This window comes from Photinus pyralis, unplaced genomic scaffold (assembly GCF_008802855.1).
Source record: "Photinus pyralis isolate 1611_PpyrPB1 unplaced genomic scaffold, Ppyr1.3 Ppyr1.4_LG3a, whole genome shotgun sequence".
Classification (NCBI taxonomy): domain Eukaryota; kingdom Metazoa; phylum Arthropoda; class Insecta; order Coleoptera; family Lampyridae; genus Photinus; species Photinus pyralis.
Window position 1 is genome coordinate 666688 of NW_022170509.1, and position 27588 is coordinate 694275.

Here is a 27588-nt window from a genome sequence, read left to right on the forward strand (position 1 = left end):
TGGCATTTTTGCAAGTGAATTTACTTTTACAGCCGTAAAAACTACAATATTGATGACTTTTGGCCATTGTAAATTAACAAAATTAATAGTAATTACAATGGGCTGCCACCAGAGGTCTCATTGTTAATCTGAATCGCGAATTTAGTTTTGAAATATTTCAATGATCACCATTTTGGGAAAAAATGCGCACTTCAAATTCACTGCCCCTTTTCTTGAACAATTTGTAGATTTTACTAATACAAATGGTCCTACATCAGTCATGTAGCATCAATTTCCGTACCAGGTGAAGAATGTCTGAACGATATATGCAAAAAAAATACCTAAAAAGAAACCTACATTATAGGACGCCCCCAAAACGAACATCACGTATCAGCTTTTTTGCAAACATGCAGCTATTTTCAAAGCAACGACGGGGAACAACTAATGATATCAGATCTGATAAGTTTCATGGAAACGTTTTTGGAAGGATTTCATGTGTCGGTCTATGAGCACTCAGATTTCTGCTTTCAACAACCTTTGTTGGCACGGATATAAAGCTGAAAGTAGCCTGAATTGGTCAGTGTATAATAAAATGAGTCTCGGCCCAGGTCAATATTAGAACCTTTTTACTTAGGACAATTATATCATCATTTTGTTTCAAGATACCTCATAGACACGGACTTACAGTCAAATCAATTTAATTTTTGTTCAAGAATGGAAAATTACCCAGTAGGTATTGGGGGAGTAGTGCGTGGGAAAATTCTGGGGACCGTAGGAACTTTTTTTCTTTGACGTATGCCGCCTACCGCCTAATTTTGACAGTTTGACCCGAGGTATTTTGGCAGTTGGCCCGGGGTGCTTCAGCAGTTGGTCCGGGGTGGGACGCGAACCCAACGTGAACGCGAATCCAAACGTAAACGTGAACGTCCCATTCCAACCTAAGCTATTTGGATTCACGTTGGGGTTCACGTTCACATTTGGATTCACGTTCGGGTTCACGTCGACGTTTGGGTTAACGTTCAAGTTCGCGTTGGGTTCACGTTTACGTTTGGGTTCGCCGTGTGTTAGCGTTCAGGGCATCGATTCCCGAAGTTAGTCGATATGCTCCGTGATGTGCATGTGATGTGACCGGCTGCCATGACGTCATGATCGTATAAGATAGGGATAAGTTCAAGTTCAGCCGCATTCCCGAATCGTGGACAAACTTGGAATTGAACTGTCATTTGTCAGTTTTGTATTTTGTTTTGTTTTTGCATTATGGATACTGCTATTAATAACCAGAAAATCCTCCAACAATTCCATGTTTTATTTCACAGAAAATATGTGAATTTATAGGTTAGGGCACTGAATAACCTCTATAGCAAAACAGCTGCAAGATCCGTCCTGTAGCTGCAACTGCGCATGACTTTCACGCAACGAGTGGTCTAGACCAGTCGTTGCGTTCGATCAACTTTTCGCTCGATGTGGTAGGTTCGAGAATGCAGTGACATTCACGTTCACATCAAGGTCAGTCGATGTGACAAAGCACATCTTCGGGAATCGGCGCCCTGGTCGGGTTCGCGCCACACCCCGGTCCAACTGCTGAAGTACCGCGGGTCAACTGTCAAAATTAGGCGGTAGGCGGCATACGTCAAAGAAAAAAAATTCCCACGGTCCCCATAATTTTCCCACGCACAACTCCCAATAACTATTTACTCATACTTTTTTGTTCTTTTAAGTCCAATGTGTAATAAAGTTTTCTCTAATGTAATAGGCAATTTCCCTTTGTATTTTCTACATCTTTGCCAAATTTCACCGAACTAACAAAGTTACACATTTTTTAATAAAAAATACAAAATTCAACCGCCATCTTGGATTCTCACTGATTTTCTGGTTCAGAATTAATGGGGATTTTGAATATTGGACACTTTTCACAATAAAATGCAAAAAGAATCATTTTTGTGTGAAGTTGGCACGAAAAACGGATACCGCTTCGGTATAATCCAACTGCGATATATACCTACACCTAAACAAGATGGTTATAGCGAAAGGGAAAATCACACCCTTGCATAGTCCAAAGGAGAAAAGAACAAAAGTGCAAAAAAGTAAACACATTCATTTTAACTGAGTGTGAGAGTGATAAAAATTAGAGGCTCGAACTTTACCTACCTTTCATTAGAGTCCAAACTTTGAAAGTGATTTGAAATTAATAAAATCTGATTTCCTTTAGGCAGAAAGAATCACGGGAGAAGTAGATAAATATCTTTATGTATGTCTTTTCGGTCTTTGTAGAACGGTCTGTACCTACTTCAAAGTTCAAATCACAGATTGGACTTTTTCGATCTGTCTCTGAAATGAATAGTACAATACGCAATTAGCGGTTGCAAATACAACGAGATTTTAGAATTACAATTCGAGCAGATGTAATTGTGTTACATATTAATCCGGAACTAATTTGGGGTTTACAAGAACACAATTATATTCCGCATGTTTATCCATATGAAATGGTTTCATGTAATTCTATTGTAAATTGTAGGAAACATCATACAATATACCTACATAATTATGAGGGTAGTGTACGTGTATGTTAGCCGCGAAGATGTACCTAACTTTCGCACACAATAATATCTACCTTGCCTTTATACAAGTCCGCGATTTGCAAACCGAGGGATTGCGTGTAGCCGATGTAATAGCCAATTGCATTAATAATTATTATATTTTGAAACCCGTTTCATTTCGTTGCATTTCAGTTATTTCTGTGGTTTGTTTTAGCTATCATTTTAAATAGAATTGGGATTTTTACTTCTACTGTGAGAATTGCTTTTACTATAGAAAAAGCCAAATGATGTTGTGGTCGCATTTTCGAAACCGGAAATCGAGTTATTTTCTGTGGCTAGCACAGATACATACTACCCTACCCGCACACCTGCGCAATTCTGCTCTTTTATGTCTGAGAATATGCATACCAAATTTCATTCCAATCGGTTTAGCCGAAAATGAGAGTACAGACCGACAGACCGATTGACATCATCGTGATAATCAAACATGTGTTTTTAATTTTACTTTTAAAGCGGCAAGGTACCTACCGTAATACTACAGCAACTAGTTAGGCATGCGCTGCTAATCTCTCTTTTCTAGAACGTTTATGGGCTAGTAATAATTAATAACGACTGCGGACGCTGTAACTGACATATGCTATGCGATCAAAAAAGAGTTGCTGTCGAGTCACCTTCGGAATTTTTTTTTACGAGGAAAATCATAATATTCAACTTGAACTTCCAAAGGCGATTCGGCGTCAATCCATTTTTAGTCGCCCATTGTTACAATTTCAAATAGTCCGAGAGCTGGTCTTTCATACTTTGAAGGCACCTGACATTCTGACAAAGTGTAAGGCCCCACTAAATGATCTGGCTTATTGGTTTTTTCGTTCTTTAAATATCAAATTTAAAAATTTCGAAATGTCTCAAGAACATTTTTTGAAAAAAAATTCGTATTTTGAAAAATATAATGGTTGATTTAGCCCCACTATTGCTCAGCCAGGTCTTCAATTCTGTATTTGGGTATTATTGGAGACGTATTGGGCAAGTTTTTTTCGTGCCTCAAATACCTACCCAAAAATGTCTACCAGCTCTCCTACTAATACATTTAACTCTGAACATACAAAGCTCCTATTTTCGATTCATAAACATCAAATAGTATATAACTACTCTTTGTAAATATACAAATCAATGTACAGATATTCCTGACAGTGATGCAACCCACCGTACCCACAAAAGAGTGGAAACAGAAGAAACTTATAACTCTCGCCAGGAAAGATTGCACCGTAATATATTATGGTGTCACTAGAAGCTCCAGAAGCCAGTACGAGATCGTCACACATGTGGCAGGAAGCCAATGGGCCCTTTCTTAGTATTTAAATGTCTATTCAGGGTGTCCGCAACCTTAAGGTTGGATTAAGGACCTACCGATCGTACCTATACTTGTGCACAATTCTTGTGCAGATAAAGCGCATTTTTTTTTAACAGAAATAGCTTAGTAAATGGGGGATTATAAGGTAGTAGCATGTTATCGATGTTTACTTTCTTGGCAGATGATTAATGGGGAATATGCTCTTTACACATAAACATTTAGAGGCCGTCTGGCATACATTCAAAAACCTTCGACACTCCATTCTGCAGATATTTGCACTGAAAGCTTAGACATCACCAAAAGATATGTCTCGTGCTGACGTTCCACTTGCCTTTTACGAGTACCCTCTTCCGACAAATCGTTCTCGAGATATTCGCTCTTAACATTTAGACACCAATGAATCCAGACGTCCCAGTCGCCCTTTGTCAGTACCCTCTTCCGACAATCCATTCTGCAGATATAAGGGAATATATCCGATCACGACAAGGGGTCGAGGAGGAGGAGTGTGGTTGGTAGAATTAAATTTCTTTCGTTGAAACCTTTCATTACAGTACCATGAAGGATAAATTTCAGGGCTATTTTGACATTAGAAAGTTGATCTTTACCTGACTAGTACTGTAATATGTTTGCCCGACTCCCATTCCAGTCCTAGTACATGCAAAATAACAATTAGATCGTTCATTGAATAAGTTATTCAATCAACGATTGGATAATTATAATGCAGACTATGTGGATATTTTTAAATATTAATATAGCTACACAAAGGATAATGGTTTTTTAATTACTAACAATTAATGGAATATGTGTGGAAGTAATTATTCCTTTAGTTTTGCGCCAGTCATTAAAAAGTTTGTACGCCTTTTCGTACCTCTTTCTTGACTTTGGGGGGAGCGAATATTTCACTACGGCGGCCGCAACTTCGGCTACATTGTGACAACGTCTCGAGTAGGTACTCTTTTTCACTGATCCCTGCTTTTGTACATAGTTATAAAGGCTGTATAGTTGAAAAGTACAAAGCATAAACTGCAAACTGCATTAAAAATGACACTGATTGTTTTAATTTATTTGAAATCTCTATGGAAACAATTAAATAAAGTGATTTTAGCATGCGCGATTAGGTATCAAAATTTCACACATATGAATAATTTAATTTGGAAAAGTTATCTACATGTTGCGGTTTCAGGTAAAATTTATACATAATACGTTATGAAAGTGAGTCCACCTGACTTGGAGGCATTAAAGAGATACTCGGACGCTACGCGTCCTCGTACCTTTCAATAAACCTCCGCGTACCACTTTCATGACTTATTATGAAAATAACTATAAATGTTTCATGTCGAAAAATCTAAATTCCCTAACTCACAATGATCCCTTTTTTGATGAGTGAGTAAATCTTTCACACCCACAAATGGCAAATTTCTTCAAAATGGCGATGTCTAAATTTTCTATTGGCTAGTGTCTTTTGTAGGTACTACCACAGATTTAAATATACTCACAAATGGTTCTAAATGTCCTTAATAGTTTCAGATTAAGCAGTTTCCACTGGCTTTACCTCATGCTTATTCCTCGGCTTATTCAGAAATGATATTCAATATAGCCCATTACGGATGTGAAATCCTGAGACAGCTTGGAAATTCTAATTTACTTATATCTGTGGTAAAAATCCAAAAAATTCTAATTCTAAACCAAATGCTTTGTTACATTACAAGCTACATAAAAATCAAGAATCAAGTAACGATGAATCAATACCATATGTACATACTATAATTAGTACGTGCCATTATTTTAAAACGCCGACAAACAGAATCAAACTCAAACATGAAAGAAAAAATATTTACTTGAAAATAATAATTGAATACTGAAACCGCATTAGCTACTGGTGTTTTTTTTTTGGTTTACCATGTCGTAAAAATAAACACAGCCCACTCACCACTGTACTCAATCCAGTATAATATGAAATTAAATTTGAATCTAATTTACACAATAGCCGTGCGTTTTCGTGTAATTTCTTTTAATTGAAACTCTATTAAATATGCGTGAGTTAATTTATCGCGTTTATACAAGATTACATATTATTTTATTTCACCCATATCCTTTATTGGATGGTTTGATTTAATTTTCAACATTTACGCGCGAGAGAACATCAGCGGTATTTCGGTAAATCTAATTGGCATCGCACCTCATTTTTACCCCCCTCAAAATAAATGCACCGTTCATTGTTCATATATTTTACACATGATTTCTGCTTCCGCACCTCTGTAAACGAAAATTTAACATAAGCTAATGAGGACTTTAAAATATCAAATTAAAGTATCTCCAAAAATCGAATCACTGTACAATTGATCGATTACTAAATCTTAAAACAAATTGATATTCCGGGTAAAAACCGCACGTGTAGGGCCAAGTACAAGTGAAACGTATAAGGCAACTCTTACCTTGAATAAAGTTGGACGTTGACGTCAAGAAGTGAGCTCAGTTCTCGCATCCAAACCTGAAAACATTCAAAAGAAAAACTTCCCAAGTTTCAAGGCTCAGTATATACCGAGTGGCTAATAAAGATGGAACCAACGCGCTGGAGTGAACACGGTTGGAGATATCGGTTTGAAAGTTTTAGGACTTAAATAAGATGTGTATGTGCATATTCTAGCATGAAAAGAAAATTTTTGTTCCGTATGGTTTTTTGCAACACATCGTTGGAAAGTTTTATTACGAATATGCAATAGGAAAAATACGGTTACGCAAAAATTATTAAATAACTACCTACTAATATTAAACGAATACGGTTGAGTTATCCAGTTATGCAAATAATTCGAAAAGTGTTTTGTAGACTGTTTATCGAGGATGTGATACAATTTGTAATAAACTAAAATTGATAAAAATGTAGTGAAACTCAAAAAAAGATAACAATTCTAACAATTCTTGTTGCATTATTCACAATTTCGCTCTAATAAATAGTTAATTTATACATGTTCGATGATTAACAAAGCAAACCCAAAAACAATATAGCAATTCACCGTCACATTATTTAGCTAGACGTGTTCAAATACACATTATACTAATTATAGCATAAAAAGGCCTACTGTTTGGAAATCTAACGAATATTTTTCATTACAGAAAAATGAAACTGCCGTCAATCACCAACAACGGAATTATGTGGTTCGCAGTTATCCTAGCAGCATCCAGTATTTTACTATCATCAACGGTTGAAGCGGCTCCATCAGCACCCAGGTAGTGGTAATTTATTATGTGTGTCAATTTAATATCTACTATGAATTATAAATTATTTATACAATTGTAGTCAGGAGTCCCTGCGTCATTGATTTGTGAATCAATTTCAGACAAGTTTTCAATAGATTTCGCGCACTTGTTACATCTTTCAATGTTCAAGATTAGATATATCAGATATTGATTAACAAATCAATGAATCAGTGACACGGACTCCTGATTTTTACTTTACCATTGTCGTTTTGAGTCGTGTGCACGGTGAATCTTTATTCATCGTGTTCGTGTGTAATAGATCCTTGTCGAAATGTGACTCTTGAGACAGGCAATGATTTAACGAGAATTAAATGATTGCATATATGATATAGGTGATATAGGTATATCATATTCATACGAGGGGTGGTTTATTTGAGTTGGTATTTGGTATCGCCGATTATGTAATTTTTTCTCTATCTAGTGACATAAAAATCCAATATGGCGTCCATAAGAAATAAGAAAGTTGATGTGATTTACTCGAAACACACAACTGATAAAAAAGTACGAGTACTTTTTGATATCTTTGAAAATAAATGAACGCTAGCGCATTTCCGAAAATCGCATTTTTTCGTTTTTCGACCATAACTTTGCTATTTTAGTCCAGGAAACGAAACTTAAAATAGTATGAAACCTGGCAATTTTTTGAGCAACCCTGGGTACGTTCCGGCTTTTGCCCACAGCCTCGGGTAGCGTCGGGAAATAATTGGCGAGCAAAGAAAATTAAAAGTGTATTGGCTAAATAGAAATAAAAATATATATATACAAAATAAAATAATATGAAAGATTTCCGGAGCAGTCCTCGTATTTACTTGGGGAGTACTGCCATCTGCCGGTAGTTATCTGGCCCCAGCGTGTCAGCTGGTTTGCTGTCAATGCCGTTTTCGTGTCGGACTGTAGGTTAATTTCCACGTGCAGTGCTGTCTAGAATGTAACAAATTAATTGATGCGGGATTGAGGGCTGCGCCACCCGAACGGGGTAACCAACAGAACCTGCGGGGTGAGTGTTCGAACTGTAACAACTAACCTTTCACGTGACGGCTTTCAGCCCCTTATGGTTAACGTAGGCGGGAGCACTGTGCCCCAGGTTTAGGCAGGACGGAGCGACGGGAAGATACTACGGAGGTGTACTTCGTTTAAAACCAGGAGTCACGCTCCGATTTTGTTTTGAAGACACGGACAGGTAGGAACGTACGGAGAGTAGCTGGTAATATTGAGGAATACTTGTTGTAGTAACTAGCGTTGGGCAAAAAAATCGATTAATCGATTATAATCAAACGATAATCGATAATCGGGTTTGATTATTCTATTAAATTAATCGATTAATCGATTATTTGATTGATCGATTATTTGATTAATCGATTATTTGATTAATCGATTATTTGATTAATCAATTATTTGATTAATCGATTGTTTGATTAATCGATTATTTGATTAATCGGTTATTTGATTAATCAATTATTAAGTAAATTTTAATTGATTATTATTAGCTGGATCATCAGTTTACGTAAAAAGGAGCACTCACAGCTCACAAGTATTATTTTATTTTATAGCGGATGTTAAAACGTCACTTTAAGCAGCTAAAATGAATTAAGATTGTATCATCAAAACTAAAGCACACCTCATCGGAGAGTAAGCTGCCTAATCATTTATTTTTATTTATTTATTTTTATTTTTGACCTTCATTTTCAAATGGGCAGGGTTTCAGCCAAGGCTGTCTACCCACCAACCCACTATGCATTTGCAAATATCCATTCCCGAACCCGGATTCGAACCAGGGACACTTTGTTGATTATTGATTAATCGATCTAGTAATGAACGATTTGATGAAAAGAGTAATGGAATTATTTTTTATTTTTATTATTAAATAATTAACGTATTAATGCATACAAACAGATATTTATCACTCCTTGTATGTGACAATCGACTTTTGATTAAACGATTAGGCGATTAATCGATTATTTGATTAATCGATGATTTGATTAATCGATTATTTGATTAATCGATTATTTGATTAAACGATTATTTGATTAATCGATTATTTGATTAATCGATTAATCAGTGCAATCGATTATTTTTCATAATCGATTATCGATTATTCAAACCCGTAATCGCCCAGCCCTAGTAGTAACCCGTTCGCTAGGGAGTACACCTAGGAACTGGAATTACTCGGGGACTTGGGAACTGGTCAGAGTAATAGAGGTAACGGCTTGCACGTTTTAATAAAGGGTTGAAAGATTGTTGTTTTAATGACACTATAAACACTCACTCACCTCGACGGCTAATTACGATTAACCCCCTAGGGTTAACGGCAACACACTCAACACAAGGAACGACAGGGGGTGCAGGTTAACAACGGTTTTACAGGAAATGGAACGACGGTTAAAGGTGCAGTAATCAATGACAGGTAAATAAGGCTGGTTAATAGCAAAAGGCACTGGTAAAGGTAGAAGCAAAAGTTACAAACACTGGACTGACACAGGTAGGTATATATATCTTGGAGATCTGGTGGGGAAGACGATTAGGAGGGGCGAAATTAAGTGGAAATATCTGGGGGAAATCTTATTTACTGGTTTGGGCAGATTATTTCCTCACCCTTAATTTCGTTTCCTCACAAATGCATCGATTTGCATGAAAATTTGGGATTAAGTTCAACTTACCCTCCACTTCAAAATCTATATTATGCCGATGGGCGCTTTTCATTTTTTAGGGGTGAAAACTACCTCTCATTATTGCCAAAACCAATAAAACTACATATATGTACAGTGTGTAAAGCGATGGGGTATACAGGAGGGAATTTTTTTTTAAATATTGATTTATGAAAAAAATTTATTCCTCATGATATTTTTTTCTTGCTTTGAAAGTACCAATAACGTTTCGATAATCTAAAATTTATTTATAGAAATCGGGAAAAATAATAATAGTATATTATATACAGAGACATGGAGAGAGATTATATACCGCGGGACTGAAGTAGCACTTTTAATCCCGAAGGTAAAGTTTATGGCCCGACCGAAGGGAGGGCCATAATTTACCTGAGGGATTATAAGACCACTACTTCAGTCGCAAGGTATATACGATATTTTTCGTACTTCCGAAACTGAAACACTTAATATGTATGGAGTTCGAGAACGCGTTCTTTCAAAAAATCGCTGCTCAACAAGTTACCATAGGAACTGTCATTGCTAGTGTCATAATTTTGGTGGTGGGTGACAAACGTGTATTTGATATTGATAAAAAGCAACCAAAGTAGGTAAAGAATTGATACCACCGAAATCCAAAAACTATATGAACAGCAGTACGATGCGTTTAAGAAGTAGTGCCGCATACAAAATGTGGAAGAACCTACTGAAATTGCTTTGTTAGTAATTTCATCCTTCCGGGATTTTCGTAAAATTTAATCCCGGCGGGACAAAAAGTGACACTTCAGTACTTGTCATAATGGAGTGAAGTTGTCACTTTAGTCTCGGAAGTACGAAAAATTCATTTTTTTATTGAAAGTTATCATTCTACATTATAATCAAGATAGCGTATTGCTATCAAACCACAAACAATCGAAACGATATTGGTACTTTCAAAGTAAGCAAAAAATATCATGAAGAATAAATTTTTTTAATAAATGAATATTTAAAAAAAAATCCCTCTTGTATACTCCATCGCTTTACACACTGTATATTAAAGCTTAATGTGAGTAAACTTTGCTCAGATAAGTTGAGTAATGATTGTTCGAGAGTTTGGAACATTATTTCAGAATATTTCAACCCTAAATAATCAACCCTTATTGTGGTTTAATAAAAAAAAGTATTTATGCTGAAAAAGTTAATACTCTATTATTGACGACAGTTGTTCAGTGTGCATTTCGAACAAAGTATGGTGTTCCACCTCCTGATTCTTAGTTTTAAAATGGGTTGATTAAAGAGCTAAAACAAGGTGGTGCTCCCATATAAATACATGCTTTAAACGTCTATATTTCACTTAATTTTTGTCATACAGAAAATTTCCGGTGAGGAAAATGTTTGGAATTAAAAATGCTACAATTGGATGGCAATTTTTACGTATTTCCAGTTGTTTTGTAGTTATTTTGAGCGTTTTTCACAAAATAAATCGATTTTTACATTTAGCGTGAATTATTTCAAAATTAAGTCTTTCTTCTAAACTGGTCACACTTCTAGAATGTACTAATAATACGTAATTAGAGAAAACTGGAAAAGCGGAAGGACTAATTTTAATTAGGGCGGTAATTAGGAGATAGCTTGCGCTGATTTTTTCGCTGAAAAAAGTACGGATCTATCTTATTTTCATCGTAACTCACTTAATTTTTAGGCTAAAGTTTGTTTTAAAAAAAAAGAAGAAATATTTTTTTAAATACTTCAAAGAATATTCTACAAGTTTTTCTCGAAAAATGCATAGTTTTGCCGTTATTTGACTGTGAAAATCTCTAATTTAGCGTTTGACGAATAAGAGCTAACCCAACTCTGTTCGTATTGGTCCCTGTATTGGTCATACAGCAAGTATTAAAAAACCAATTTCTTTCTTTTTTTAAAGTTACGATTTTGTTCTCCACAGTTTTTTTTATAAAATGCATACTTTTCGAGTTTTTCGCGAATAACCAATTAAAAACATTGATCTTTCCTATGAAAAACTCATACTTTCCGCCGCGAATAACGGGAGTATTAACTTTGCGAAAAAAATGTATAGATGCTTAGAATTAATTTTTCTACCTATTCCTGTGTTAAAATTACAATAAAAAATTACCACCCCCGAGATGGGGTGGCAACCACCCCCAGGGTTAAAGCGCCCTTTGCCATGATATAGATTTTAATTTTTAGGCTATTCCCTACCTACTGTCAAAATTTTAAGTTAATCGATTCATTTTAAAAAATTGCCAAGGCAAAACCTTCATTTCCTGGATTTGTAGAGTTACAAGCAATTACGAAGAGAATAATTAATCAACATAAAATTCTGCATAACCTTTGCCCATTTAACAGTCTTTGTGTCTCCTACGGTATACCAGATCCAGTGGAAGTGAAAAAAACTCACCCTGTATACAAAGCGCAACGTACCTACTAAGCTAACTGACAGATAATAAAATTAATAATGTTGCAGTTGTTTTGTAAATTGCCACACAAGTTACCACGGCATAATTATGTGTTGATTAAAAAATAACATAATGAAAAATTGCATCAAAATACAAAACAGCTCAGATCGGGGATATAAAAATGACCTCTCGTGTATTAAAATACCTCATACCTTAAAATTTATTCTGATGTATCTACACAAAAATTCTCATAAAGCTAGGCAAACAGCATATTATTACATGTTCAACTAAGCATTCAAATATTATATACATACCTGCTGCGAATTCCTGAAAACGAAAGCTGAGATAGAACATAATAAAAATAATAAAGTTCTGTTTTCGTAAAACCTACACAATCTCTATTCATGAGGACTAAACTTCCATAACAAATAAAATGAAGACCTAATGTTTATCAAATTTCAATCAACTGCAGTAATTCCCTTGTATTACTTCCAAAAGTGGACAGATTAAAATTAATCAAGAGTAGCTTATGTTCCATTCCAGTTAACCAATCATCTGAAGGCAGCTTACTAATAGACCGGGAGGCAGCGTACATAGTAACTAAACCGTAAGCGACAAAAAATTCGACAATACAGGCTGAAAGTACGTTGAAAACTAATAATAAAATCACTCGTCTGCCAGTCGTAAGTGGCAGCATTAACTCGGCGTGGCGCTGAATAGATGACTTCTTTAGGTGATCAACTAAATTGCCAAACTATAAGCATCACGGAAAAGATTTGTATCAAGAAATCCCATTTTTTCCATATAGTACTAGCGGTATACCAAAAGATACTGCATTTTCTTATACCAAGGTGCCACTTGGTACAGCTGTTCCTTAGAGCCATTTAGATGATTTGGCCCGAAGAACACTTGACATTTTCCGTGTGGGTAGATTTTAGAGGGGGTGGGGGTGATTTATTGTAAAAAATTTTCAAAACTAAATATGGCCTAGAGACGAGATCTGGGTGTCGATTTCGTATGATTTTAACCCGAGGAATCCAATGGTAGCGCCAGAAATCTAATCCGGATACAGGAAGCCCGTGAAAAGCCGCCATTTTTGGAAAATGACAGACTTTTGATCGAATTATATTTCTAAGGCACACCGGGTCGTGTAAGGTGTCTAGAGTTATGTTTTTGGGGTCAGGGAATTCATTTATGATAACAAAAATAACCTACTGGCATCGGAACTGCATGAGAGGCTTCCCTACTGCACTTTTGAAGACGTCGCACGCGGTGAAACCCAAGATATTCCAAAGTTTAATACCTATATAAACTTGTAATATTTTATTTAATAAAAATACACATTAACAAAACATAAAATATATTAAAACATGGGGTAAAAAAAGTGAAGAATATTCTATGAAGAATCACCAAGTACATCGCTGACCTCCTCTGAGATTGCGTTATCACCAATGAAAAGGAATTTCACATACCGGGTGAATATTTTAAAACCAAACGTAGGAAATTAACATGCGAAAAACGTTTTTTTGCCGATCGTTGCTCCCCATGTTAACTTAGAGGGTTTGTAATGACACCAATCAAAAGAAGTTTTTTTTCTCATCTAATGATATACGAATTAGCTTATTTTCAGGTGTATTTCTCATTATTTTATCAAAAATTCGGCAATAAATCCAATTAGCAAAATCATGTTAAGCCATGGAAATTTCCTAACTAATTGAAATAGGTTTTCACATGCACGGAAAACAAATATCGCGTACTAGAGTAAATATTTTCGCTGTAAACGTTGTTTATTATAAATACTTTTTCCTCAGTGAACCGCATTTTACAAAAAAATTATTGCCAGGTGTCATAAACTGATATTGACTTCGACGTTTGAATCTGCTTTTTGTCTTAGTCATGGCTAAACATGATTTTGGTAAGTGGATTTCTCGAGTTTTTTATAATATAGTGAGAAATATACATGAAAATGAACTAATTCGTATATCAGTAGACGAGGAAAAAAATCTTTCGATTGGTGTTATGATCAACCCTCTAAGTTAACATGGGGAGCAACTATCTACAAAAACCCCTTTTCCCATGTTAATTCCCTATGTTCGTTTTGGGAATATTCCCCCGGTATAAATATTAAAGGTTCGGTAGTAAATTAGGTATATGCGAAAGTATACAATATTCTTACCCTTTGTTTGAGCAATCTCCCATAAATTTTTGGCATGCAGGGGAACATGGCAATCCGTGTCGCCGGCAGCTGCACCGAGGGTCTCGCAGCCATACCTGTCCAGAGCACGGACTGCCTTCCATACATGTGGCAGCTTGGACTACAGAACCTTCCTGCCTTTGGCTTCAAGAGTCCATCCCCATCCTTCTGGACTTGTAGAGCTTCTCATCACCTGGTTTGCACATCCCCAGATATGGCCAGACGCCGCCCTCCTTATGTACTCCTCCAACTCGTGCTGCGGCGACACGGATTACCATGTTCCCCTGCATGCCAAAAATGTATGGGAGATTTCTCAAACAAAGGGTAAGAATATTGTATACTTTCGATATAATTTACTACCGAACCTTTAATATTTATATGTAAAATTCCTTTTCAGTGATGATAACGCATAATCTCCAGAGGAGGTCAGCGATGTACTTGGTGATTCTTCATAGGTTTATACATTTTTGACCCCATGTTTTAATATATCTTATGTTTTTTGTTAATGTGTATTTTTATTAAATAAAATAATATAAGTTTATATAGGTATTAAAACTTTGGAATATCTTGGGTTTCACCGCGTGCGACGACTTCAAAAAGTGCAGTAGGGAAGCCTCTCATGCAGTTTCGATGCCAGTAGGTTATATTTGTTATGATAAATGAATTCCTTGACCCCAAAACAATAAGTCTAGACACCTTACACGACCCGGTGTGCCTTAAAAATATAATTCGATCAAAAGTCTGTCATTTTCTAAAAATGGCGGCTTTTCACGGACTTCCTGTATCCGGATTACATTTCTGGCGCTACCATTGGATTCCTCGGGTTAAAATCATACGAAATCGATACCCAGATCTCGTCTCTAGGCCATATTTAGTTTTTAAAAAAATGTTACAATAAATCACCCCCACCCCCTCTAAAATCTACCCACACGGAAAATGTCATGTGTTCTTCGGGTCAAATCGTTTAAATGGCTGTAAGGAACAACTGTACCAAGTGGCACCTTGGTATAAAAAAATGCAGTATCTTTCAAGAATTTCCGTTATACCGCTAGTACTAATAGTTTTCAAATATGCTATGGCAGACGATTTCAAGTGCAGCGTTGGTAGCGAAAGACGCCCTTCAATGTAGGAAAAACACCCCTGAACTAAACCATGAGAACCGTATAAAAATTATACATAAAAAATTCCTCTTTTTGTCACTAGTTTAAAATATATCCTGGCAGACGATATTAAATGTAGCTTTAATAGTGGCAGACGTCTTAGAAGTTAAAAAATTTAGGTATAATAAATCCCAGTGAGTGCGAGCGTGTGAGAGATAAGCGCGCGAGAGTACAACGAACAGAGATAGCTATAGATTTACGCACCGCTTGGAGTTACAAAACGAATTAAATTAGGGAAAATAATAAATTGTTTATTTCGCGATAAGATTGTCGGTATTTCTTGAATTCTTCTCAGACTGAGAAACAGAAAACTTGAAGAGAAAAGAAGATAGATCTTCAGCTCGTTCTAAACTATCCTCTGACTCCAGTTCCGTTGTCTCTATGCAACTTTGATGGATCGATGATTAAAATCGACAAGTTTGTTTTGCTGAAACTTTTTCGGAAGTATGATTTCTTCAAGTGCTCCTAGTCCATCGCCAGTTGTAGATGTTGTTTTAATCGATGGATTATTTTTTTTTGCATCTTTTAAAAGATCTCCGGTAAACCTTTGAGCGATTTTCTGAACACATCCCCGGCAAGATTTGTGCTGTGTCAGCGAGAGAAGTAGGTACATCTTACTTTTGACAGATAGTTACCCCTTCCATGAAGGAAGCAGAACATGATAGTTGGGATCAAAATAAGAAAAGATTACAATCCTACTCAATTTCTGTTTCCACTCAGAAGCAGCCTGCAAATTTCATAAAACCACTTCGCAATGATAGTTCAAAGCCTCTCTTATAGATTACTTATACCGTTCATAGGCAAAAAAGACCTGTTGTGCTTTACTTGGAAGGAAAGTTGTGTTTGCCAAATATGAAGATAAGTGCTATAAATTTGTGACAAGGGAAGATGATGTGGTAAAACAGAATTGTGCTGCAGCCACTAATGGGCAGATTCTCGAATAATTTACCATCTTGGTAAACTACCAACAAGTAGCAAAGTCATTATTAGCACTTCCGATGGATATGGATATTAGTGTTATTGCTTTGGCCTTTGGGAAATGTAAAATTAACGCTACCATTAAGGTATAGATGGAAGTAGGTCTCTTTTCCAATAACACGCAGAAATTCATAAATCTTCGAGAGAGGTTCGTGAATTTGGGTGTTGATGTGTGTAACGCGCAGGGTAACGCGTTACCGGGTTCCCACGCATTTCCCGGATGTATGACTTGTGTATGGTCCTCATGGTTTAGTTCATCGCAATTTGGGCGAATGCCACCGAAAAATGTCTGAGTTTCTACAATCCGTGATTGAAGTGGATGGAACTATGTGAATCAGAAGTTTAGAATCAAATGGTTTGAAAGATCTCAGTAGTCGGTATCCTATTGCTATCTCTGTTCGTTGTGCTCTCGCGCGCTTATCTCTCACACGCTCGCACTCGCTGGGATTTACTATACCTAAATTTTTTAACTTCTAAGACGTCTGCCACTATTAAAGCTACACTTAATATCGTCTGCCAGGATTTATTTTAAAGTAGTGAAAAAAAGAGGAATTTTTTATGTATAATTTTTGTACGGTCCTCATGGTTTAGTTCAGGGGCGTTTTTGCCTACATTGGAGGGAGTCTTTCGCTACCAACGCGGCACTTGAAATCGTCTGCCATAGCATATTTGAAAACTATGGAAAAAATGGGATTTCTTGATACAAATCTTTTCCGTGACCCTTATAGTTTGGTAATTTGGTTCATCACCTAAAGAAGTCACCTATTCAGCGCCGCCCCAAGTTAATGCTGCCACTTACGACTGGCAGACGAGTGATTTTATTATTAGTTTTCAACGTACTTTCAGCCTGTATTGTCAAATTTTTTGTCGCTTATGGTTTAGTTACTATGTACGCTGCCTCCCGGTCTATAACGGAAAGGGTCAAGTTTAAGTTTCTATACCGATTGCTAAATATAAATTCAAAGCATTTGGTTAGATATTAAGACACTTATTCGGATTTTAATTGCAAGAAATAATTTCATAAGCAACTCATTATTTTTTAAGAAGGTCATATAAAACAAAACAACTCAATACCGAACGATTCTCGAGATCTTCGCACATACATCATTTTTATAACACACCCTGTCCCACCAGATCAGCATAGCTTGTGAAACAAATTTTTGAATCGGATTTTGAAAGGGATTCCCAGGGGGGCGGTACTACGGGGATTCAGTGAAGTAAAAAATTAACCATACCGCGAAAATCGTTACTCGGGGCAATTCATATTTTTACTGAAATGTCACCCCCGCCTCTCATGATCGCCAACCCTGAGCACCCCCGAGAATTTCTAGAGTAGATCTGGACTCCGCGCCCACGAAAATCCCCGAGTAACGATTTCTATGCGATTTTTCCGGCTTTACTTACTACATAAAAAGTCACGGACCTAATATGGATCCTTGGGGAACCCCGCAGCACATAAAAAGGACGATGGTTATTAAGTGTGACTCTTATTACCTTTAAGGTAAATTGGTCATGAATGTGCATGCGTGCATTGGTATGTAACGGGCGATCAAAAATGAGTTGCTGTCGAGTCGCCTTTGGAACTTCAAGTTAAGTATGATTTCTCATGAAACTTGAAACTTTGACATATGCCTGGCGTCGCCACCTCTCCCAGGATTTAGTCAACTGTCGTGAGGATGCGTCCCTGGTAGGCACTATCAGGGACGCTTCATAAACAAAAATTCCAAAGGCCACTGACCAGCCACTCATTTTTGATCGCATAGTACTGAAGCCTATGTAATGTAGCACACTTAGTAAGATGTAAAAAAACAGTATGATCGTTCAGTAGTACTTAACTCTAACATGAGCATATTCGATTAACTTCAGATCCTTTTATTTTATAGTTTTGAATTGTCGTCCGTCCGTGTGCGCTCTAACTCTTGTTAAAAGTGACCGATTGTGTTGAATTTGGTGTACGGGTACTTTGGACATTAAGGACGGACGCTATTGATTTTCAGGAAGCTAGTTCAACAGGAACAAGAGTTAAAGGACTTCGAGTGAATCGGGAATAGGAAAAACTGCGGGCTCAATATAAAAGAATTCAACATATTTAATTCCCTAACTACTTAACTCATGTAATGAGTTCGGATTTTCGCTAGACTATTCTCTATGACTCTTAGATGTGTAACAATAGAATATAACTCTTCTCTGTGGTATAGGTCAAAAGTTTTAGAGCAAAATGTACCCAAAATTATTTTTTACACATGAATTTGGAGTTTTAAAAGTTTTCAAACGCATTATCTTGACGCTGAAAGAGTGCATCACGTGCACATTTGGTAAGCGCATGTGTGTGATTCAAAGATGTTAAATTACGTTTCCTAGGTCACATGGATTTTGATCAAAATATGTCAAAATCGTTATTTATGCACCAAGACCGTTGGGAAAAAGACTAGGGGCATTATCTTAATCACCAAAACATGAATTTGATCTATTTTTGGCGAACACATGAATTTTGATCAAACATGTCAAAATGGTTATTTATGCACCAAGATCGTTGGGAAAGAACTAAGAGCATAATCTCAATGCTCAAGACATAAATTCAGAGATGCATTTCTGGCGACCACATGGATTTTGATCAAAACATGTCAAAATCGTTATTCTTGGACTGAGATCGTTGGGAACAAAATTAATAGCATTATTTCAATCTCCAAGACATGAATTTGATGCACTTTTGTTAACTATAAAATATATTTTGTAAGATTAAAATAAATTGTCGTTAAAAGTGATTATAATACTGGGGATCCCTCGATATTTCGTTGTATCGGTTTATTGATCTTGCTTTTTTATAATTTTTTTAAATGTACCTACTTTTTATTTATTAAAGTCAATCCAAGACACCCCAGGGCCCAGTAACAGGTAGGTACTTAACTACGGAAGCGCGGAGGGGCCGCATCAATTTGTTTTTATTTTTTGACGAATTTCGTGTTATAAGTCGAAATTTCAAGTTGAAAGTCACAATTTCGTGTTGCAAGGCGAAACTTCAACTACACGCGTTGAAAAAATATAATTATTGTGTGAAATAATTGTATTACCTGAATCGGGATTTGCACGTCATGACTTCTGGAACCCAATTTAAGAACATATTATATTGTAACTGTGATAAAGACATATTCCTTGCAATTTTTTCCATTGTATTTCTCGCCTTTTTATTTAAATTGTTGACTTTTCCTTTCCCTCCGTCTTCGTGTCCTTGTACGAGTTTAGATCAATCCTAGACTAATCTAATTGATGCTTATAGTGTTACACGTTTGAAGTAAAAATTAGAGTATCACAACGATATTGGTGAAGCTATATTTCGGTACCTAACTAGAATTTATTGTAGTAATAATTAACGACTTGGAAACTCTCTACAACGCACTAACCCACTGTATAATGCACAGAATACCCAATTACTAACATTTTGTTGAGTAACGATCGTCCTATAACTTAGTTAATGTTGTATTTATGAAACACCATTTTCGTAGTTCAGTAGTGAACATCGATAGCTTCTATATGAGGAAACTGTAGTTTCTGACACACGTGTGTAAAGTGAAGACTTTAGACTAGTACAGATGAAGTAGGTAGGTAATGAAGTTGACATGACAGAACCAGAGACTTGTTATGGTATAACAAGTCTCTGGACGGAACAGCTACTGATGCGGAACAGCCTATTTGCTTCTCCGCGGCTCAACTTAAACCTCGCACACTTGGATTTGAAAAACTTTCATTAGGTAGTGTTATTAAATCAAAAGCGATCGACAATTTTTGTAGCTACAAGCCCATTTGCAATAAAATAAAAAAAACTTTCCAATAACTTTAAAATTTGTTTTTCAATTTGTCTTTAATAACAAGAATAAAAAAGAGCCGTTTAAAGAACCGCCTTGATCTCATAATACCTGAAATTTAACAAATTTTGGATAATTCACTTTCATACTAAAAATTCCGGAACAGCATATCCATGTCCAAATACGGTGAGATAGTATAGGCATTCAAAGATATAAGCCCTACCAAAAGATACGTCAATTTTTACTGCAGAATGTTTTGCCATTGTAAAAGCTTTAGAATCAATTGGAAATAGTCAAGTTGCCAATTTCGCGATAATATCTGACTCGCTAAAGTGCGCTCCAATGTCTAGAATCAGCCAAAATTAATATAAATTTAAATTTTTGTATTCTCAAAATCAAATACGAATAGAACAAAATTATGGCAAAAGATCCAAGCAAAAATATAATCTTCGTATGGCATCCATCTCATTCTGGCATATTGGGAAATGAGGCTGTCGATGAATTAGCAAAATCCTACACAAGTAAAACCCCTAGCCCCTAACTTTATAATTCCTTTCACTGAAAAAACTTCATATATTAACACTAATGATTACTGCTTAGAACAATCCATCTATAAAGGTTCCAAATATTGTAAACTTTTTTACAATGACTCGCCTAAAACTTGGTTCCACAAATCTACACCTTTTCCACTTTTATTCGAGAAACTATCAAGTTAATTTGAGAAAGTATCAATTGTATTTGAGAATAGTAGAATGTATTTGAGAAAACAACAAATGTAGTTCAGAATAGTGATTTGTATTTGAGAAGGCATCAAATGAATTTGAGGGTAGTAAATTGTATTCAAGAAATGGTAAAATTAAGTATTTGAGAATCAATAACAAAATCACATGTATAACATAGCCTGATGCTGCTGCTTCTGTTGCGGGACTACATACAGTAGCGGAATTATAAAAATTTGATTCTTAATTATAATTCATTAGGAATAATATTACATTCTGAAATACAATAAAATTAAATGATAATTTCTCAAATACAATTGACTATTCTCAAATACATTTGATGTTTTCTCAAATCCAACTGACTATTCTCATCTACTTTGACGTTTTCTCAAATACAAGTAACAATTCTCAAATTCAATTTACAACTTCTCGAATAAAAGTGGAAAAGGTGTAGAGTAAATCGTAATATTACAGTATCAATAATTAGATGCAGAGCGGATCACTACAATCTTGCTGCCTCATTGTTCAGGGTCAACATCGTAGATGATCCAAAATGTGCTGCGTGCGGTGATTAGAATTAGGACCTAAATCATGTTTTATGGCAATGTGATCTTTACAACGATCAAAGATTAAATTTAATTAAGAATTACCGCTACACGTAGACTACCTATTGTTTTATCTTAACTCTACTGCTTGTGAACCCATTGTTAAATTCTTAGATGCAATCGGTCGACCAATTTAGTTATATGATATCTACTAAGGAACTACTATGTAAATATATATCTATGTAGGTATATTTAGTTTATCTTTAATAAAGGATAGCTGATATAAGGCTCCTACGAACCTTGAAAAGCTTAATTAAATAATAAAAAAAATCTAACAGCCAACGACAGGGAACTACATGCACCCGTTGTAATGCTTATTATTCTTAGACAGTTAGTCGATTGAAGTTAGGCTTGTGGGCGTCGCAGACTGTAAATAAAAATGTAATTGTCTACAATTTATGTTTCATTAAATGTTTTGTTTCCTTTTGCGTTTCGGTTGAATTTAGGCAAAACAACTTGTAAAGTGATCAATTGCATGTAGCTAAAAAACATCAAGATGGACACGGATCTGCTCCAGTATCGTCTACCATTAATTTAACACGTAAAGTGTGCAGTGGGAATGCAAGCAGTATCCAAGTTACAGTCGATTATCCCCCAAACATACCCATATACTAAACAGAAGAAGAATTAATGAGCCCCCCGTCGTATGGCTTAAGCACAAGATTTACAACCGGCACGACCACGAACATATACAGACAAAATTCTTAATAATATAAGCGTAACCCCCTGTACAAGCTGTACCTCTTAACAAACAAAAGTTGTTTCAAGCAACAGTACACAAAACAATAGCCTGGAGTACCTACGCCATACTTCATACTTCAATAAACTAGAAAAACAACCCATGCCGACTTTCTGACAACCGTCATCCTCAAGAAAGAAGAAAGTCCCTGTCCTGTCACCGCAACTACGTAGGACTTTCGAAGTTGAAGACTTCACGATTGCTGTATTATACAGGATCTTACCTTCTTATGACAATCTTTCTTTTTGTGTTGCCTAGTCATAGAGGTACGAGTATATCGCCACGCCTTGATTAATTGACAATCATTTTTAGCCACAACACTTTCGAATCAACAAAACATGAATCTAAATAACATACGAGTACTAACTTGTCTATTAACTATTGAACTAAATTTTATATACAATCGTCTTCGCCCAACGCTGTTACGAATTGAATTAATTATGTTGTGTACAAAAACGGTTTGCCACCGTTTTTTTTAAATACGTAAAGTATACACGCAAATTTGTTAAAACACTTTTTGTATCAAGAAGGACGGAGGAAATGTTTTTGAAATTTTATATATATATAAGTTTTGCTTCGCCAAATACCAAATACCTCGCCAAATACTATCGATATCATAATTTTTGCCGCTATTTAGGGTTGCACCATCTCGGATTAGTATTTTTAGTAAATTGCAAGGACATGCTCGAAAACCTAACTCCTAAAAGCTATCTAGATATACCTAGCTGCTGGTAGAAGTACGAGTATATCTAGTATTGAGCACTACTTTATCAGAATTCTTAAATGTACAATGTTTTGTTCCAGTCCTGGATATTATGCACCAATATCAGTCGAAGGCCAGAATCCTGAATACATCCTACAAGCTTTGGTACGACTACGACAAGCGCTGAATGCGGAAGAAGACTTAGAAAAGTAAGTTATGCATACATTGTTTTTTTTTAATTTGTTATTTAAAAATAATGAGCAGAACTTCATTGATTGGTTTGGTCGATAGCCTGCACGTGCCAATGCTAAGTGCGGATACTCTATCCTGAAACTATAGGAATGGGTTCTATAAAGTTGCATGAGTAATCTTTTTGTCGCTTTTTTATAATAAACCACACAGATTTTGCGAAGGGAATAACTAATAAGTAGGTAACCAGTTAACCACATGCATTTAACGTAAATTCGTGCAAAATTATTGCTACCATTTGTAGAAGTGGGAACGCGTATTTTCAACACAAACTAAAAGTGATGATTTTTAGCTTTCCGGAAATCACTTTCAGGTACCCCTTTTATTGGTTGACTTACTAAACTAAACTACAAGTTGCGGGGGTAAAAACTATGTAGATTCGAACTTGAGGCTTAATAAAAAAATAAACGTTCGTCAAATCTGAAGAGACTACATATCAAACGAAAGCGTATTTCATTCTGCTTTGTTTGGGTAACAAATGGTCCAACAATATTGCAACACGAGCTTATGAGGGCGAACAGTAAGAAATACCCTTTTTGGAGATATCCGCGCTACAACCAACTTTAGAGCCTCATAAAACTGTACGATCAAATCATATTAAATTTTAGTTATTTTGCCAATTCATCTCTTACGTTCACAATCCTATTTGGGAATTTATTTTTTATTTGTTCACATAGCGTACGTGAGACAGAGCATATTTTAAATAACTTCCACTAGGCAGCACTGAACCCCAGTATGCCATACTGGGGGATCCACTCCAGAGTAAAAATTTTTGGAGTCCCCTTCGCCGCACTCACCTCTTGGGGAGACCACCAACAGACAATTTTTCAACATTTTTATAGAATATAATAATTTTTAATGCATTTTCTAACTCATGCTGGAAGGCGCTATTATGACAACTCGGTCCGACGATTAATGTGCGCACGAATATCAACTATCTTATTTATAGATTTTTTTTTAAATTTTAGCTACAGATGCTTGTAGTAAAGACAAACATATTGCATATTTTAACATTTTTTCGTAGCTCATCACCTGCACAAATTTACCTAAAGAGAGTGTAACAATTTCATCCCTAAATTTTATACCCTTAGGGCGAAAGTGGAAACCCCTAAATTTTTAAATAAAAGGTAGAGGCTTGTGGTATATCATTTGAAAGGTCTTTTAATTCTTTATTCAACCACATCAATAATCAGATTGATTGTTTTCGAACAGAAATTTTCTGCCAACAAGATGGTGCGTTTAGGGTACTTGTTACAAACCTTTACCCCTGCTTTTACCCCTTCACGTTTGATTAAGGTTGAGTGCAAGAGCAGACACGATGATATCCCTGTCCCTGAACTCCGCCGTTTAGACAGGCTATACAGCAATTGTTTAATAAAGTCGTTTATTATTATGATCGGTGTTTCTTGTCAGAATTCAGGTCTAGCCTAGTTTAGTCTAGCGCATGGTTTAAAATCAAGTAACGATTAGTGTTTGTCTGTATGTCGTACATATAAATAATAAAAAAAAGAAAAAAAATGAAAATTATTATAATAATTAAACGAACGTAAGCAATAGTTCCGAGTTTCCTGACACTTACTTATTGTATTTTCTGAAAAGATATGTCGATAAACATTTACACTTACCAATCTAAAAACTAAAATCTGAAAATTAATATAAATTTTATGAGGGCCCGTCGACCTGTTGGAACACATGCGACGACGAACTTCCCCCTTAGCTCGTGCACGAACGGTATTCTAAATAATGAAAGTACAATTAATTCAAGTTGATTTAATTGTCGAACAATAATAATGGTAGGTACAATTCAAGTATCACACCGGGGACGGTCGGTCGGTCACTCGGGCGCCACCAAGACTTAATCTGCACCCCCTAAGTCTTGGGAAAGGGGCGGTCTTGTCGGACGGGGTGGAAAGCCTCCGGGTATCCTCTAGTGGAGAACGGAATCTACCAGGGATCGGTAAGAGTTCACCACAAAATGGCGGCGGTAACTTCCGGATAATCTAAAACAAAATATGGCCAACGGCCCGGACGGTAAATTTCCTAAAGGGAATAAAGCAATAACGCACAAATCAAATATCGGTGTCTAGGGGAAAGAAAAGCGGAAAAGCAAGGAGAACAGAATATAATGAAGTTTTGCGGAACGGTGGCAAAAGGTTACGGTTGTGCAAAAAAGGGAAACTCAAAACGGTAGTTAAACGGAAAGGACAACGGATTGACTTACGGTCGCTCACACGGTAAAGCGGTAAAACAAAAGGGTTTCGGTGGATTCGGAATGATACGGTTTCGCAAATTAAAGAAATCAAAAGGCGTACTTACAACTCGAAAGTATGAAGCAGAAAGATCCCTCCCAAATTGAGCGTTTTCCTTTTAAAGGAAACCAATTTTGGTAGAAGTGGAACAGGGAATTTCCAAAGCCGGGCGGTGCTCGTACCGAGCGCGGTAGAAAATAATTCGGTTTTTAATTAATTGCGGCTCCTGTGGTTATCTTAAAAATCTGGGACAACTTGCAAACAAATAGAAAAATTACAGCGCCTCTGTGGACACCTCTCTCGACGGTTTCTGACAAGGTTTACTACTGCCCATTAACATGGTATTAATTAACAGCGCTTACCTAATTAAGCGTAATCAAACCTAAGTACTCATCACTCCAATCTGTATCTAGCTCCCTTGGACTTCTTCTTCTCAAACGGCGCTATCGCTTTAACACTCTTATCGCAACATGCAGGCATACGGACGGGACTGCAAAACTTGTAAACAACTCAATTTGAACTCGTTCTATCCTTGATTTTACTTATTATGGGAATCTAAAACATCTTATAAATAATTAACGGCGCTGAAGCCAAAGAATATTAATTGTCCCTTCGGGAGGACAACATCCTTCGGTGGTTACAAAAATAACGCGGTCTCCTTGCGTAACGAAGCCCAAACCACTCGTTACATACAGGGTGGTCTTTGTAAACGGCACTCTAAATGGAGAAATTCCGGGTGCTTCGTTACACATGGTTGGAAGCTTTACCGACGATCCAGGATGTCAAAGTACCACGCTGCTACCATCCTAGAATACCTGGTGCCACCGATTCAGTTACATGTGTTTGTCGACGGCAGTGAGAAAACCTTTTCAGCTCNCTCATTTTTGATCGCCCGTTATAATAATAAAAAAAAGAAAAAAAATGAAAATTATTATAATAATTAAACGAACGTAAGCAATAGTTCCGAGTTTCCTGACACTTACTTATTGTATTTTCTGAAAAGATATGTCGATAAACATTTACACTTACCAATCTAAAAACTAAAATCTGAAAATTAATATAAATTTTATGAGGGCCCGTCGACCTGTTGGAACACTGGCCCTATACTAACTATGCCCTAAACTAACGGTACCGACTTTACGACATCACCGACCCTTGGTCACGGAAACGCGGGCTGGTGTTAGGGCTGAAATGTCCTATGGTCTGTTAGCCATAGTAAACATTCCAAAACCAACCTCCAGAAGTACATATCTGATTTATTGTAAAATGAACCTTTTTATTTTGTCGATTTCTACGGTTTTGAAAAACAAAGAATTATGAGTAATACCACAAATGGTAATAGTATGAACAGATGCAGTATTTTTTTCTCTAAAAAAACCTTTTTAGACTTTTGCTCTAAAATAATTAGGGGGGCTAGTAACTGAAATCCCTATGCTGCGTCGCGCTAAGCACCACCCTGTATAAACTTCACTGCAAGTGTGCTTAAAATATTGTCATTTTTACACACGCACGCACCCAGAAACATTTGCTACCGTGCTAGCAGAGTATACGAATTCTCGTAAACTGGGACCGATTTATTTATTGCCTGCACAATGCAGCAAGGTTATCAAAAACACTAATTCGCGTAATTTACTCCATGTTAATGTGGAAATGGAGATGGAGATACATATGTCTACTTAAACGCCGCTGCTCTAACGTTCATTTAAATTTGCGTTATTAGGCAAACACTCCATTTCCAGTTCCACATTCATTTTTGATAAACTTGCAGCATTGTGCACACAATAAATAAATTGGTCCTAGTTTACGTGAATTCGTATACTCTTCTAACTCCGCGTCGGCAAATGTTTCTGGCTACTGACGTCGAGGCGCCTAGAAAGATTCGGCGATAAAGAACGAAGATAGATGTCTTTCCGGGAAAAGGGCGTGTTTGTTCGAGAATATTCTAGAATACTTAGGTGCGTTCGAGAACTTTCGAGAAAAAGGGGCGTTTTCTATATAAGAAAATCGAATTGCGTTTCAGTTCAGTTCC

At 36.3% G+C, this 27588-nt stretch overlaps 1 protein-coding gene and 1 long non-coding RNA gene across 3 annotated transcripts in view; both read left to right on the plus strand.

Annotated features, from left to right (window-relative positions):
• Window positions 1-6973: 6973 nt before the first annotated feature.
• Window positions 6974-27588, plus strand: part of LOC116166231 (diuretic hormone class 2) — a 38686-nt gene continuing 18071 nt past the window's right edge. The window contains exons 1-2 of one of the 2 annotated variants that reach the window (XM_031481099.1): window positions 6974-7095; window positions 23163-23270. In XM_031481099.1, coding sequence (XP_031336959.1) covers window positions 6986-7095; window positions 23163-23270 — 218 coding nt within the window. In that variant the 5' untranslated portion in view covers window positions 6974-6985. Of the gene's footprint in view, window positions 7099-23162; window positions 23271-27588 lie in introns of both variants that reach the window. The other variant, XM_031481098.1, reaches the window with a different exon arrangement.
• LOC116166232 lies at window positions 7831-9361 on the plus strand. The gene is made up of 3 exons (XR_004144295.1): window positions 7831-8122; window positions 8171-8305; window positions 9251-9361. It is a non-coding gene; the product is annotated as an uncharacterized LOC116166232 (long non-coding RNA).